Source organism: Triticum urartu, chromosome 6 (assembly GCF_003073215.2).
Source record: "Triticum urartu cultivar G1812 chromosome 6, Tu2.1, whole genome shotgun sequence".
In the NCBI taxonomy this organism is placed as follows: domain Eukaryota; kingdom Viridiplantae; phylum Streptophyta; class Magnoliopsida; order Poales; family Poaceae; genus Triticum; species Triticum urartu.
In genome coordinates this window covers 454,483,584-454,499,859 of record NC_053027.1, presented here as the reverse complement: position 1 = coordinate 454,499,859, position 16,276 = coordinate 454,483,584, and the positions used below count along the sequence as shown (strand labels likewise).

Sequence of the window (16,276 nt, the reverse complement as noted above, 5' to 3'; positions counted from 1 at the left end):
AAGCGAAATGACTGCACGGGCGGCAAATGATAGCAGGTACAGCATGTGGACGCAGACCGAGATAAAGAAGCAGATGTTCTCGTGGTCATTTGAGCAGGTGCGCAACAGGAATCTTCTCAAGAAAAAGGTAATTCTTCTCAGTTACGTAGCTTGTTCTACCTGTTTATCTTCCTTTGTTTTCCAGATGATTGCCTAGGTGTTACATAGGCAAGTTAGCAGATGTCTCTTCTACACTTCTGAATAATCAAGGCATGTTCGATCGTCAAAAAATAAGTGTCTACCTTTCGTGCAGACAGATTTGTTATAGGCGTTTTAGTGTCAAAGCATGCACTTCGTTTCTGTTAGAATTTTCAGTACATTTTTTATAGGATTTTGTAAGATGCTTTGGTTTTGTTAGAAAATAGTAAGTATCTGAGACGCGTCGTCCCAAAATACCAGTATACGTCTGAAAGGAAACATGACTGATCAATAAGGTTTGATAAAAGATCTATCAATTTGAGCATAGTATGTTCATCAAACTGTAAAGGTCAAATACACATTCATGGAACAAATATAAATATATTCACCCTGAAGCCCATATTTTTTTTTCGAAAAGGGGGACTCCCCGGCCTCTGCATCAGAATGATGCATACGGCCATCTTATTAACCAAATAAAGAAGTGCCAACAAGGTTCCAAAGTCTCCAAAAGTAATGAAAAGCAAAGAAAGCTCACATAGAGCTAAAAAGAGGCTAGAAACACCAACTAGCCATGAACAGACGCCACAACCGGCTGGCTAAAGCTAGGTAGGTAAACTAAACGCCTATCGTATTACATGGCCGCCATCCAAACCGGTTGAAGATATCCCGAGCTACCATCTCCCAGCGGAAAGATCACCCTGAAGCCCATATAATTCATGGACCAGCTAGGTATTTCTTATGTATCTCCTATATTTTGTTCTTCAATTGTTCTATCAGATTTATTAAGCTTTTCTTAATAACTGTAAATATGTTCGTTTCCTTAATAACTGTAAGGAGTACTACTGTTTTGTTGTGCACAGTTGGCTCGGTCCTGCACTCTGTGTTCTGTGCTCTAGTCTTATTCTGTTGCATTTACATCAGGTTAAGAAGGTACCAAGAACTTTCACTTCACTAGAGGAGTACATGGGATCATTTACCCTACCACTGATTGAAGAAACTCGTGCTGATCTCTACTCTGCGCTGGAGTGTATCAAACACGCACCAGCCACTGAAGTGAAACGGATCGACGAGCTTTGTTCAAAGCAGTCCATCTTCAGCATCTTGGTCAAGAAGGCTGACCCTATGAACACAAACCCGGGGGAAGTATATGCCCTCAAGGATGCAGACATACTTGTGTTCTTGGATAGGAAGCCGAGGCACATCTCGGACCTGGGGCGCAGCAAGGTGCCCTACGTGATTGCCTCGGTGCTGAAAGCAGAGGACGCCAACGGCAATGCGATCGTGAGGCTGTCAGGCGGGAAACGGGACCTTGTGCCGCCCCTCGTCGCGGTGTTCCTGATCAACATGACAACGTACAATCGTATATGGAATGCACTGGACATGCATGTTGCTGGTCTCAGGAACACTAGCATCATTGAGAAGATTGTACGTTATGCTCCAAAAGTTTGTACTCCAATTTACATTCGACAGGCTTTAATTTTATCTTGTAGGAACTACATCTTTAAGCAATGTAAATGTGTGTTTACTTTTTTGATGGTGGTTGGCCAGGAGGACAGTTCAGAACTACCTCTACATTTGCCAGACAGATCACTTGGCCTTGAAAAATTTAGGCTAAACAGGTCACAGCAGACTGTGTTTCAGCAATGGAGCAGCAGGGTACATATCCGGTGCGTCTGATATGGGGGCCTCCCGGCACAGGGAAGACGAAGACGATCAGCACGCTCCTGTGGTCCATGATGGTCAAGAACCACAGAACGCTGACCTGTGCTCCGACCAACACTGCGGTGGTGGAGGTCGCGTCTCGGATCCTCAGCCGGAGGTGGAAATGGCTGCTTTCTGAGTGATGTTGTCCTGTTCGGAAATGAGGATAGGATGAACGTCGATCAGGACCTCACGAAGATTTTCTTGGAGAAGCGCGTTCGCCGTCTCCAGAAGTGCTTGACGCCAGGTTCGGGGTGGACCAGCTGCCTGAGCTCTATGGTACGAATTCTCGAGGAACCTTTGGTTCAGTATGCTTCCTACGTTGAGCACACTGAAAGGCTGATCAAGGAACTTGCCAAGAAAGAAAAAGAGGAACTTGCGAAGAAGAAGGCGAAGAACAAAGGGGTGGAGGTGAAGGAGGATGTTGCTAAGAAGGAAGCAGATAAGAAAAGCATAAAGATACAGTCGTTCAAAGAATATTTCACGAGTAGCTACAAACGAATCGAGGATGAGCTCCGCACCTGCATCGAGACTTTCTGCGACGATCTCCCAAGATCAGCCACATCTAGGCAGAATTTCCGTTGCATGACGGAGGTTCTGCCCCTGCTTACAGAGTTTGGGAAACAAGTGCAGTCCGAGCCAGAGAAGCAGCTGCAGACGCTGTTCAGAGACACGTCGGACGGGAAGAACAGCTGCCTGTTTCAGAGTCTGGTGTCATACGCGGAAGACAGCGTGCGCTCAGAACTTAAGCAAGCGAGAGCCCAGTGCGTCGAGAAGCTGAATCACCTGTCCAACAACTTCGACCTCCCGGACATTTTCGACAAGCGGTCCATCGAGGAGTTCTTGCTGCAGAAGAGCAAGAGCGTGCTCTGCACCGCGTCCAGCTCCGCCCGCCTGCACTACCTGCAGAAGGCCGAGCCGTTCGACATCCTCGTCGTCGACGAGGCCGCGCAGCTCAAGGAGTGCGAGTCGATGATACCTCTGCAGATTCCTGGGATCCGGCTCGCCGTTCTCATCGGCGATGAGTACCAGCTTCCGGCGCTCGTGAAGAGCCAGGTGACACGGCATTGTCCTTGGTGCTTTTGTTGGTTGTTTTGCCCGTTGATCGCTAGCTAACTCTTGCGTTGCGTGCAGGTGTGTGATGAAGCCGACTTCGGGAGGAGCCTGTTCGAGAGGCTGAGTTCGCTGGGGCACCCCAAGCACCTTCTTAACGTGCAGTACAGGATGCACCCGGGGATAAGCAAGTTCCCGGTCTCGAGCTTCTACGGCGGCCAGATCGACGACGGCGAGAACGTCCTGCGCAGGGACTACGAGCGCAAGCACCTGACCGGCCCGATGTACGGGTCCTACTCCTTCATCAACATCGAAGGCGGAAAGGAGAGCTCCGGCAAGCACGACAAGAGCCTCATCAACACCATCGAGGTCGCCGCCGTGACCCGGATCGTGCAGAGGCTCTTCAGAGGTACGCACGCACGCTAGCTTAGCTTCACTATCCATGGATGAATTCTTTCTCCATTGCTTTGGCCACCGAAGAGATGAATGGATGATTTGTGCATGCTCGTAGAGTCGGTGGAGACGAGGAGGAAGCTTAGCGTGGGCGTGGTGTCGCCGTACAAGGGCCAGGTCCGCGCCATCCAGGAGAAGCTGGGCAAGACGTACGAGATGCACGGCGGGTTCTCGGTGAAGGTCCGGTCGGTGGACGGGTTCCAGGGCGCCGAGGAGGACATCATCATCTTCTCCACCGTGCGGAGCAACAGCACCGGCACCGTCGGCTTCCTCAACAACGTGAACCGCACCAACGTCGCGCTCACACGGGCCAAGTGAGCCGAGTCGAGCTCCCCGGTTCGCCTGCAGCATTTTCCTCCATGAGCTGCATGTGATTTTGTGTTTGCTTGCGCAGGCACTGTCTGTGGATCGTAGGGAACGCGACCACATTGGTGAGCAGCAAGACGGTGTGGCAGAAGATAGTGACTGACGCCAAGGAGAGGGGCTGCTTCTTCGACGCCAACGACGACCAGGACCTCTCGGGCGCGATCGTCAAGGCCGTCATCGAGCTCGACGAAGTGGAGAGCGCGCTGAGCATGGAGATGGGCAACCTCCGCATCGGCGGGTCACGGTCCGGGGTACGAAACAACCAAACCCCGTGCACAAATCCTGGTGCCAATTAGCTGACGGCGTTTTTTACTTCAGGCATTTCTTCTCTCTCTAAATAAACACCATGTTTTTGCTGCAGAAATCCAAGACAAAGTACGTGTGAAATTCTGGATGCTGCTACAAGAAAAGCTTGCACGGTTGTCTGGTCGTCGGCGAGCAGAAGAAATTACCAGCCGTGTGCTCTGCAAGACAGTAGTAGTAACTCTGATGCGGCGACGACTGCGACCAACCTTTCCCTAGTGTGTCTTGTACTGCTGTGTTCAAGACTGTCAATATTGTCTCAAGAACATATTTATTAAACTTCTTAATGGAGCAACCTTTATCAGTATGATATGTCTTGAAGGGCATATGACGAGCATCCACGCAAATATCCTAACTGTCGCGTCAAAGCCCACTGGCTCATCTTAAGCGCCGGGTTTCAGTGAACGATGCACGCTCATACTACTGTACTAAAAGTCCTTCAGTCTAGCCCAATCACCAGCAGCATTGAGCCGTTGAATCACGAGATTCCAACTTGAGCCCATCAACTTTGCTCACGAGATTCTAACTTCTAAGCATCCAATTAACAACGCACCATAACTACTGTCAAAAGACTCTGAACTTACTTAGTTTAGTGATCTAAAAGATCTTATTAGTTTACAGAGGGAGTAGGTAGCACAAATTCTCTATAAAAGCATCATCCTCGTTACAAACACAAGAAGAGACATTTTGAGCTTCCAGTTTGTGCTGCTTTAGCTGCTGGATCGTGCGCAGCATGGACCATGACATGTCCAGGAAGCCTCGAGATCAGCAGCACAAGAGCTGCAGGTCCAGGGCCCTGGTTCTACTTATCGCCGTCGCCACCAACACCGCCATCTTCCTCCTCTTCTCTGACACCAGCTCCGCAATCGGCATTCGCTCCGGTGAGCACGGCTTCTTCTGGAAGTCGACTAAGCTGTCATTCCGCGACATCAACATCACGGAGTATGCGCTGGCCGCTAGCCGCGACGAGCTCCTGCACCTGCACGATCGCCTCGCCACGGCAAGCTCCCTTGTCGTGACGCTCCTGGGCATAAACGACACTTCCAGCGACATGGCAGCCGCCAGGGACGAGCAGAAGCATGCGGGAGCCGACGGACTGTGGCAGCCGGAGCTCACCGGAGAGCTCCGGCTGGCCGTCGGCCCCCACAAACTGCCATTAGGCTTCACGAAGAACCTGGGGTCCGATCAGCTGTTCCCGGCGGTGGGGCAAGCGTGCCGCCGTTTCCCGGACGAGCTGGAGCGATATATGAACTACAAGCCCGGCGGCGAGTGTCCGTCTGACGAGCAGTTCTCACAGCGGCTCATGCTCAAGGGCTGTGAGCCACTGCCACGGCGGCGGTGCCGGACACGCAGCCCGGCAGGGTACGGCGAGCCCACACCACTGCCGGCGAGCCTGTGGTCCATGCCGCCGGACACCAGCATCATGTGGGACGCGTACACGTGCAAGAACTACTCCTGCCTTGCTAATCGCAGCAAGACCAAGGGATTCTACGACTGCAAAGACTGCTTCGACCTGCTCAACGGCCGGGAGAAGGGCCGGTGGACGCGCGACGACGGTGCACTCTCATACTCCATCGATGCCGTGCTTGCAACGAAGCCAAACGGCACAGTGCGCATCGGGCTTGACATTGGCGGCGGGTCAGGCACATTCGCTGCACGGATGCAGGAGCGTGGGGTGACCGTGGTGACCACGTCCATGAACTTTCAATAGCTTCATAGCTTCACGGGGTCTTGTCCCCATGCACCTCGCGATGGGCTTGACATTGGCGGCGGGTCAGGCACATTCGCTGCACGGATGCAGGAGCGTGGGGTGACCGTGGTGACCACGTCCATGAACTTCGATGGCCCATTCAATAGCTTCATAGCTTCACGGGGTCTTGTCCCCATGCACCTCAGCATCGCGAACCGGCTACCGTTCTTCGACGGCACACTCGACATCGTGCACTCGATGCATGTGCTCAGCCACTGGATCCCTGATGTGATGCTCGAGTTCGCGTTGTTCGACATCTACAGAGTGCTGAGGCCTGGAGGATTGTTCTGGCTCGACCACTTCTTCTGCCTCGGCACACAGATGAACACGACGTATGTGCCCATGTTCAATCAAATCGGTTTCAACAAGGTGCGGTGGAATGCGAGACGGAAGCTGGACCGAGGGATCAAGATGAACGAATGGTACCTTTCAGCGCTGCTCGAAAAGCCCACCACCTAAGTGACCATTTGCTATTTCACTCTCTGACATTATACTCCAGCAGTTTCATCATGATGCAGGAGAACAAGTAGATGAAGCAATGTATCCATTCCACAAATTAGTGGTGTACAGCATTAGCATAGACTGTACTTATCAACACTCTCAAAATCGATCATCTTGCCATGATCGCTTCAACTTATTCTCAAACCATGTAAACTGCATAATTCTTAGCCTACATATCAGAACTGCAAAACAGGAATTGCCGTCTCGAATTTCTCTCTGTTTGTATGATTCTATTGTACCATGAGAGCATCATGGTATCCCGCAAAAAAAATGAGAGCATCATGGTTTATTGGTTTTCCAACCTATATTTTTCCTTCAATTCAAAAGAAGGGACCAAATGCCTACCTTATTTGGTGATTCCAAATCCACTGCACTCACATTTTCTTCCCCTCCGCCTCTGTTTCCGCCTTCTCTGTCACGGACTCTCCCTCTGCCTCTGCTCCTGCTTCCACCTCCTTGGTTGCCGAGATCAGCATTGTTAAATTGGCGCTGAATGTCGCTGGCGATCGCGAGCAGAGGGAATTACCAGCCATGTGCTCTGCAAGACGGTAGTAGTAACAATTGGATGTAGCCACGACTGCAACCAACCTTTACCTAGTGTCTGTCTCTCTGTCTTGTGCTGATGTGTTGGAAGACTCTTAAGATTGCCTCAAGAACATGCTTCATTGTCACAACTATTTACACTTCTTAGTGCAGCAATCTTTATTAGTATGATATACATGTCTAGAAGCGCGGATGACCAGCATCCACACAAATATCCTAACTGTCGCGTCAAAGCCCACTGGCTCATCTTAAGCGCCGGGTTTCAGTGAACGATGCACGCTCATACTGAAAGTCCATCAGTCTAGCCCAATCACTAGCATTGAGCCGTTGAATCACGAGATTCCAACTTGAGCCTGTCTACTTTTCTCACCTGTCAAGCAACACCCCAGTTCTAAACTGTCAACTGTGAGGTGAGGTTGGACTCTAAACATTTTTAGTAAGAGTCGTAGTAAAAGAAAGGAGTAGTGGGATAGCACAGTTTCTATAAAAGCATCGTCCTCATTACAAACACAAGAAGAGGCATTTTGAGTTTCCTTGTGCTGCTTTAGTTGTTGTTGCAACATGCGCAGCATGGACTACCACATGTCCAGGAAACCTAGAGATCGGCAGCACAACAGCTGCAGGTCCAGGGCCCTGGTTCTACTTATCGTCGTCGCCACCAACACAGCCACCTTCCTCCTCTTCTCCGACGCCAGTTACTTAGTCGGCAATGGCTCCGGCGAGCACGACCGCAGCGTCCCCTTCTGGAACTCCGGTAACATCACGGATTACGCTCTCGCTGCGAGCCACGATGAGCTCGTGCACCTGCACGACCACCTCGCCACGGCAAACTCCCTTGTCGAGACGCTCCTGGGCCTAAAGGCTACTGCCAGCGACATGGCAGCCGCCAGGGATGAGCAGAAGCATGTCGGGGTTGACGGACTGTGGCAATGGGAGCTCACCAGCGAGCTCCAGCTGGCCGTCGGCCCCCACAAACTGCCATTAGGCTTCACAAAGAACCTGGGGTCCAATCAGCTGTTCCCGACGGTGGGGCAAGCGTGCCACCATTTCCCGGACGAGCTGGAGCGCTATATGGACTACAAGCCCGGTGGCGAGTGTCCGTCCGATGAGCAGTTTGCACAGCGGCTCATGCTCAAGGGCTGCGAGCCATTGCCACGACGGAGATGCCGGCCACGCCGCCCGATAGGGTATGCTGAGCCCACACCACTGCCAGCGAGCCTGTGGGCCATGCCGCCAGACACCAGCATCGTGTGGGACGAGTACACGTGCAAGAACTACTCCTGCCTTGTCAACCGCCGCAAGACCAAGGGTTCCTACGACTGCAAAGACTGCTTCGACCTGCTCAGCGGCCGGGAGAAGGGCCGGTGGATGCGCGACGACGATGCACTCTCATACTCCATTGATGCCGTGCTTGCAACAAAGCCAAATGGCACGGTGCGCATTGGGCTCGACATTGGGGGTGGATCAGGCACGTTTGCTGCACGGATGCAGGAGTGTGGGGTGACCGTGGTGACCACGTCCATGAACTTCGATGCCCCATTCAATAACTTCATAGCTTCGCGGGGTCTTCTCCCCATGCACCTGAGCATCGCGCACCGGCTACCGTTCTTTGATGGCATGCTCGACATTGTGCATTCGATGCATGTGCTTAGCCACTGGATCCCCGATGCCATGCTCGAGTTCACCTTGTTCGACATTTACAGAGTGCTGAGGCCCGGAGGATTGTTCTGGCTCGACCACTTCTTCTGCCTCGGCACGCAAATGAACACAACATATGTGCCCATGTTCAATCAAATCGGTTTCAACAAGGTGCGGTAGAATGCCAGACGGAAGCTGGACCAAGGGATCAAGAGGAACGAGTGGTACCTCTCAGCGCTGCTCGAGAAGCCCACGACCTAGGTGACCATTTCCTATAGATTTTTCACTCCTTGGCATTATATTCCAGCAATTTCATCATGATGTAAGAGAACAAATAAATGAAGCAATGTATCCATTCCACAAATTAGTGGTGTACAGCAGAAGTATAGACTGTACTTATCAACACTCTCAAAATCGATCACCTTACCATGATCGCCTCGACTTATTCTCAAACCATGTAAATTGCATAATTCTTAGCCTACATATCAGAACTGCAAAACAGGAATTGCCGTCTCGAATTTCTCTCTGTTTGTATGATTCTACTGTACCATTAGAGCATCATCATGGCGTTCCAACCTATATTTTCCTTCAAAAGAAAGGGAGCAAATGCCTACCTTATTTGGTGATGATTCCAAATCCGCTGCACTCACAGTTTCTCCCCCTCCGCCTCTGTTTCCGTCTTCTCTGTCACGGGCTCAGCCTCTGCCTCTGCTGCTGCTTCCACCTCCTTGGTCGCCGAGATCGGCATTGTCAAATTGGCGCTGAATTTGTCGCCGGCGATCGCCTGGCAGCGCTCGAGCATCGACTCCGACTCCGCCGCCCTGCCCAGAACAGAGTACAGAACGTACTGGCAGAACAGGGGGCGGTAGTCGCCGGGGTCCTCCCGCGCGAGCTCCTCGAAGGCGGCGATCGCCTCGTCGGCCTTGCCGTCCACGAAGAGCGTCTGCGCTGCGAGGAGCCGAGCATAGTCCTCGCCGCCTCCGGCGGCGGAGAGGCGGGTCCGCGCGGCCTCCGCGCCGCTGACATGGGAGAGGGCGGCGGTCTCGATGATGAGCTTCTCGAAGAGGTGGGAGTCGTCCTGGATGGCGTCCTCGGGCGAGACCGTGACGGTGGGCGCGGGCGGCGTGCACGCGATGGCCGGGGAGGTGGCCGCGAGGAGGACCGCGGCGGAGGCGGCGAGGCGGAGGGAGGAGATGATGGGGTGGTGGGGAACCGAATTCGAATTGGTGGTGGCCTTCACGGCCGTGGGTAGATCGTACCGGCGCCGGGAGGAGGAGACGAGGGCGAAGGGGCTGCGGATGGAGGCTGCGCCGGCGAGGAAGGCCATGGCGGCGGCTAGGGTTTGCGGCGCGGAGATTACCAAGGTTTGAGTTTGTATAAATCACGGACAGGACAGAGGTGGAGAGAGCAGCGGCGGAGTTTTGTTTTGTTTGCTGGAGAAAAGAATTGAAATTTCGGCTGGTACGCTCTATGCTGTTCGGTAGCCTGGCGGTAGGTGGCGTCGGCGCCTCCGACTATTCTTTACTTCTGTTTTTATTTCCTTTTTCTCTTTTCGATGAAAGCCGACTAAAACTGACTAGTACTCTACTGTGTCATGCACACAAATTTGAAAAAAAAAATTAGGGGTACACAAATTTGAAAAAATACCCAAAATGCGCATAAGATTATTTAACCTTTCTGCACATGATTTAACATTTTGTCTTTACATTTTTCAGTTGAACTTTTCGACTGAATTAAACTTTTCTTTTGAGCTGTCCTAAGAGATGATAAAGGCAGATTCATGGCTAGAGGAAATTGGAAAATTGATTGGTGCGTGGACATCCTGACAGCCGAAGCCTTGGCTCTAAGTATTGGCCTATAACTTGCACGCTTAGTTATTAACTTTGATAATTTAGAGGTACCATGAAGAATGGAGGGCGTTCTGATGCAGCGGTGGTGACTGCTTTTAACGATTTTTTATTTTATTGCTTGTGGTTTTCGTCTCGCTACTTTCAAACATTGTAATAAGGAAACTAATAAGGTTGCTTTAAGCGAAATTTTACCCCCTCATAAACGATGCAAACTGTTATTTCGAACGAATAAAGCTTTGTGTTTTTCAAAACAAAAATAGCTTATGAGGAATTTTGCCTGCTCAACAAGTGAAGATGCTTGATTTCTAATCACACCAACAGTAATTAATTACATGAAATTAGCACCCTTAAACTATCAAGTTAGTGGCTACATAAGGTAAGTTCACGCGTAGATTTCAGATCCCTGTCTGTACACATTTTGAACGATCAGACCATAGACCAGCCCTTTTTAAGTCTTGGGGTCGCATTCAGCTATGTTTGCAGCAACTTCTCTATATTTCAGCTCAGAAGGGGACACCGCTTTTATCTCTAGCCGCTGCTGAGGGGATGGTAATGTGCGAGCTTTAGCTTCGAAGGGATCCTCCGCAGAATGTACAGGACAAGAGCCGAAGGAACGATTTCGACAAGCTGTAGAAAAAAGGAGGTTAACATCAATGCCAATGATGGTTTCAATTTATAGACTAGGCAAAAATAAAACGAGGTGGTGACGTATGAGCTGCAAAAGTCACACATACGAGGTAATATATGAAATTCAGAATTGGATGGTCAAGAACATCCAGATCAGCATCTTTATTGAAGGCAGCGAAACACATCTGCAGAAAAACAAAAGTGCGTCAGCAACAGTGAGAAATGAACCATATGACTTGCAATCTCGTTCAAGGATCGGAGGACAGACATCCTTACCATTACGCATCTTGCCAAGAAGCAACAGGAACAAATAGCGGCCACTCTGCCAACCTCGCTCAGCTTTTGTTGCCTCCCTTTAGACTCGATAGGGAAACGCTTCAACATGAGGAATAGCCTGCCAAACAAATCAGGAGCACACGGATACAGTTAGTACCATAGTGTTATAGTTGTATTGTATAATTAAATAGATCAAACCCTGAAACAAATGGGTATAGTCTACAGTACCAAACTACAGAACCGTTACTAGACTGCGGCTAGCGTCACTGATTAACTTGACTGTAAACATGATCTAAGTGAATCATAATTCAAACTTTATGAAAGAGGTATTCTTACCTCCCTCCGTACAGCAGAAAACCCAGAGCAGCGGAAAATGAAAGTCCCGCAATGAATAACTTTGAAAGCACAAGCATAGATGAATTTGGATTCAACCACAACAATACCCACACCAAAACCTGAAAGCAAATGTATTCGAGTATTTTCAGCCAAGGCAGTCAAACGGTGATTGAGCACACATAATAAAAACAGATGAACGGAGCAGTTAGTTAAGCGAGAAGAACTCATGTAGAACAGGCATGTGAGGGTCAGTATTTAAATAAAAAACACCAACCATCAAAGACTACAATAAATGACTAAGTGCAAACTATTTCCCTATTACCTTCATGCATTTGTTTCTGTTATACTGTTCCAGATATGCACTACTCCCTCTGACAAAACATACGGCATCCACACATAACTTTGACCACCAATATAATTTATCTGCCTCGATGCTATAATTTCCATTGCAGATAAGTACAGAACACATATATATTACCAGTCTAATTGATGGTTACAGTTAAACCTCGAAATGCATGACATACATGACCCACATATACTATTGGTCTAACCGATGGTAAGTGTATCATAGTTTTTCATATTGAAAAGAGTTTTCACAAGAATAAATTTTCAGGATTCACCAGTACGATAAAAGGGAAAACATCCTGACATGTATAGGGTTTAGGGTCAGATAGTTCTCGTACAACTATACAAAATACTACTACTTCTATACCAAGATAAGACGTTTTTGCAGTTCAATTTGAACAACAAAAACATCTTATATTTTGATACAGAGGGAGTAGCTATGTACCACAATATAAGACATTTTTGCAGTTCAAAAGACATCACGTCATTACGTCTTATATTTAGTGCAAATTTATATTAAAAAAAACTGCTTTACCTGCATCGCATAAACGACACCGTTAATAGTATAGAAACCTGATCTGAGGCCATCAGTGTCTAGACCACGTGCTTGATAAGATATTTCAGCCCAGAAAAGTGCCAACATTGCATAGGTAGTGAAGAATGCAAGCCCCGGCAGATCAAGAATAACATGCTGAAAGATCTGAAATAAAATAAACACGATTAAAACTCTGATCAATCAAATTGAATATTTCATTCGAGTGACAGAAAATAATGAAGCTATCCAAACCTGAGGGTTCACTAGTTGCACTTGACGACGGAAAGCAAAGATGGAACACCTTGCTGCAGATTAGCAACAGAGTAAAATTAGAATTACACGGGATATAAATGAGCATGCAAATTTTACCCCAGTTGAGACTGAACAATGTACCTCCATTAACCAAGAAATTAAGGAACTGGAAGACCTTTTGTGTTGTCCATCCATATTCAGGAACTCTGTGCTGTATTCTGGCAACTTGGATCTGCATATACACATACATAGCACAGTGTTAATATTGCCTTCTCTTCCTCGAGTAAATTTATTCATCAAGCTGTAAACATTGGCATGTGCACATGACAAGTATAAACCTTACTAAGATATTTATTTATTTATTTGCAAGAAACCGAGGTATTTACAGTTGAGAGTTCATAGAATTATATGCATAATTCGGATGCTACCAGCGCATTCTTATCCACCAAGGTTTTCATGGATTAGAGAGAGATAAGCATGAAAGCAAACACAGGTCCTTGTCCACCTATCCGCATTCAGAATCACAGTTTTCCCCTTGATTGATCTAAAGCTCTGTGAGATGCTATTCGTTCGCATTATCGGCTTTCATACAAAAGCCTAGTATTATGCTCAAGCCACAAAGCAAATAAAAACAGCCTTTATTCTCTAGTGAAATCGCTGGTTGTGACATCACAAATTTATTCATCGGTACCCCTGCCAAATATTCTCTTGCCTCGCCACCAGGGCACCAACCTAGCAGTAGAAGGGGTACAGGTTTGTTCCTAGGACAGATTGGATGCTTACGAAGGAGGAGGCGGCGATGAGGCCGTAGAGTGCGGCGAGGGCCCAGAAGATCCCGTCCTGCCACGCCGGCGAGCCGTTCACGTGCTCCCACCACCCCGCGAAGGCCGCCGGCAGGGGCACCGGCGCCGGAGCCGGTAACAGCGCCGCTGCCGCCATCGCCGCCAGGCTGCACGGAGATCCCTGGAAGAGAGACAGACAGACAGACAGACAGACAGACAGACGGCCTTCCTCTCGGGTAGAATCAAAAATCAAAAATTTTGGGTGGCTTGGGGAATCTGGTGGTGCCGCTGGCGGCGACGTGGGTTTGTAGGGGCGGCTCGCGTCGCCTTCGTAGCTCGGAACACAGGTTGGATCGGAGCCGACGTGTTTGGTAGTTTTGTAGTACAGGTACAGCCGCGCTCTGCTTATATCTGCGCCCGCGTTCTTGGCTAGAATTAGGACGTACTCCGGCTCGGGAGCCCATCCGAGTCCGGGGAAACATCAGCTTTTGTGTCCTTGTTGTCCTAAAAAGAAAAGAAAAGGAAAGGAACCCGCAGGTACGTCGGATCCCGATCAAACGCATACAATTATTTATTGTAGCGCGACGATATTTTCTGATAGTAGTTTTTTACACTACATAAAGTTTTACTTTAGAACATGGTAAATTTTGCACGGCGGCATGATAAATTTATCTGTTTTCACATGTCCAATCTAGATGTTCGCTGGCAAAAGCTGGAAATCCGACGTCGGATTTTTAACATTTAGAAGAAGAAATAAACAGTCTGATTTAGTATGCGAGAGATTCGAAAGTGGAATAAAGAGTGTCTGCAAGAGGCCCCTCTACCCGCCAGCGAGGGAGCGGATCCCTGCCTCCCCTGCTTGCTTCCGCGGCGGGGGGAGTTGGGGACTCGCTCATCTTCTTTAGGCGTGTAGACATGCCATGTAGGTGTCGATTTGGAGAAGGGTTCGTCGCCGATCTGGAGAAATAAATCTGCCACTTCCCTTCTCCCGTGTCGGTGTTGGTTTTCCCGCCATGAGGGCGGCATTGCTATCGGTGTTCTGGGAACTAGGGTATCCAGACCTGCCTGCCTGCAGTCCACGGCGTGGCTCTATTGACGGCCTGGTACGGCCCATCTTCAGCTTCGGTAAGACAAGACCCTCGCGAGGCGGACGACACCAAGACCTCCGGAGGAAGCGGCCTCCCTAGGCTGGCTCCTGGGGGCTCCTGGGGAGCGGAGACTTCTATGCAAGCGTTCACCTCATGAGGCCGAGGTGACGCAAGCCATGACGACCAAGGCTAGACGGGCGCCAGCGGGCGCAGAGCAACAGGTTTCCTCTTTGGTGCTAAGGATGCAAGCGCAGGTGCAACGAGACTAAAACCGCCAGGACGGATGTTATCACCGAGCCCACCGTGGCGTCACGACCGGAAGCTTTGCAGGCGAAGACGACCTTTTGTCAGGATAGGATGTACTTTCTGTCTCCCTTCAAAATTGGCCATTGTGGGATCCCTTCCCGCCTTCGTTTGGGGGAAGAGGACCAATGCCACTATAAATATAGCTGAGCCACCACCGTAGGAGAGAGAGACTTCTCTTGCTCACACCTACACAAGAACAGTCCTCCTGAGGTTGTTCTTCCTCTGTAGTAGTTCATCCTCAGCCCCTCGCGAGGCTAATCCACCCGAAAGTAGGAGTATGGTCTTACACCGCAAGATGACCCGAACCTGAGTAAACTGCCGCTTCTCTTTCCTTCCCTGTTCGTCGAGCTAGGCCGGGAAAGCGACGATCAGTTGGCTTGAGAGGTTGAGTTCTTCGCACACGTCCCAGAGTTCGAACCTTTATTGGGTCTGCGGAGCCCTGAATCCGACAATTGCTCTCCCTTGATCTACGTATCAAACAGTAGTTTGGATCCCATGTCCGTTGGTGGCAGCGACGTTCAGTGGGATAATTTTGCTCATCGTGGGTCTCTGGATCGCTCTGGTTCTTCCATCAAACAGGGAGGCGAAGCGACGTCGGCATCTTCGTCTTGTGAGTTTTGTTCTGCCCTCCCTCCCCGTCATGGCGTCGGTGTATTCCCCATCTTCAGCGCGGTGGCAGAGTCCCAGTGTGCAAGTAGGGATGATCTATGGATTCGCGTGGTGATTCCTCGATGATGGTTATTGCTCCGGTGTGCTGGTCCTTGGTGGCCGAAGTTGGAGACTTCCCATCTGCCATGGCTGACTTCAAAAAGGTGTTGGCTCCGGGAGGAGTGTAGCGGCGGCGGCACGCCCTCAACTCGCTCCGGCGCGTGTAGTCTTCGTGAGGTGGTCTGAGGACCTCGTTGTAAATTTATTTATTTTTAGGATGCTTTGTACTACATCTGAATCATCAATGTTATCCTGAGGTCCTTTTCGCAAAGAAGAAGAAGAAGAAAAAAAACATTTGGATACTTTGTTGGCTGGGCGAGTCATGAAAACACCCGTTTTTGTGTTTGGTTATTATAATCCGACGCGGTCAGGTCCAGCCGTCCAGGGTCCAGCTTAATTGATAACACTCACCTTAATTATGGTCACACTACTTTGTTTTTTTGCAGGTAACTCGCGATTACCTACCATGTATTGATTGATTTTTGTTCCCATGTAGCCTCCCGCAAGCCGCAACTCACCAACCTCCTAACCTACCACAAACCTCACTATCCACAGCGTGTTAGCAATGCCGGTCAAACCTGATGAGCATCGTGCCAATATTCTACGGCACTTGCGTTGTTGTTGGTGGTGTAGCAGCCAGTGCGATGGGAGACGAGACCTTGTCGTTAGGCGACTCGTGAATCGCT

The 16,276-nt window shown here is 49.6% G+C and overlaps 5 protein-coding genes across 5 annotated transcripts; 3 read left to right on the top strand and 2 right to left on the bottom strand.

Annotated features, from left to right (window-relative positions):
- The first annotated feature begins 1,755 nt into the window (after nt 1-1,755).
- On the top strand, nt 1,756-4,393 carry LOC125514141 (ATP-dependent helicase NAM7-like). The gene is given in 6 exon segments (XM_048679412.1): nt 1,756-1,984; nt 1,986-2,934; nt 3,013-3,340; nt 3,443-3,698; nt 3,779-4,001; nt 4,112-4,393. Coding segments are annotated over 6 exon segments (1,944 nt in total). The 5' UTR covers nt 1,756-1,820; the 3' UTR covers nt 4,136-4,393.
- Nucleotides 4,394-4,598: 205 nt separating this feature from the next.
- LOC125514144 (probable methyltransferase At1g29790) lies at nt 4,599-6,514 on the top strand. The gene is made up of 2 exons (XM_048679416.1): nt 4,599-5,696; nt 5,832-6,514. The coding sequence occupies exons 1-2, from the start codon at nt 4,787-4,789 to the stop codon at nt 6,260-6,262; spliced, it is 1,341 nt and encodes a 446-aa protein (XP_048535373.1). The 5' UTR covers nt 4,599-4,786; the 3' UTR covers nt 6,263-6,514.
- A 6-nt stretch (nt 6,515-6,520) lies between these two features.
- Nucleotides 6,521-8,665, top strand: LOC125514143 (probable methyltransferase At1g29790). Its single transcript, XM_048679414.1, has one exon. It carries the CDS (start codon nt 7,409-7,411, stop codon nt 8,663-8,665), a length of 1,257 nt encoding a protein of 418 aa, XP_048535371.1. The 5' UTR covers nt 6,521-7,408.
- Nucleotides 8,666-8,820: 155 nt separating this feature from the next.
- On the bottom strand, nt 8,821-9,944 carry LOC125514142. Its single transcript, XM_048679413.1, has one exon. The coding sequence runs from the start codon at nt 9,810-9,812 to the stop codon at nt 9,132-9,134; it is 681 nt and encodes a 226-aa protein (XP_048535370.1). The 5' UTR covers nt 9,813-9,944; the 3' UTR covers nt 8,821-9,131.
- A 662-nt stretch (nt 9,945-10,606) lies between these two features.
- Nucleotides 10,607-13,885, bottom strand: LOC125514140 (tobamovirus multiplication protein 3-like). Its single transcript, XM_048679411.1, has 8 exons — nt 13,490-13,885; nt 12,848-12,938; nt 12,707-12,759; nt 12,455-12,619; nt 11,575-11,693; nt 11,239-11,356; nt 11,070-11,147; nt 10,607-10,962 (listed from the first exon to the last, which is right to left on the bottom strand). The coding sequence occupies exons 1-8, from the start codon at nt 13,643-13,645 to the stop codon at nt 10,864-10,866; spliced, it is 879 nt and encodes a 292-aa protein (XP_048535368.1). The 5' UTR covers nt 13,646-13,885; the 3' UTR covers nt 10,607-10,863.
- Between the last annotated feature and the right edge of the window lie 2,391 nt (nt 13,886-16,276).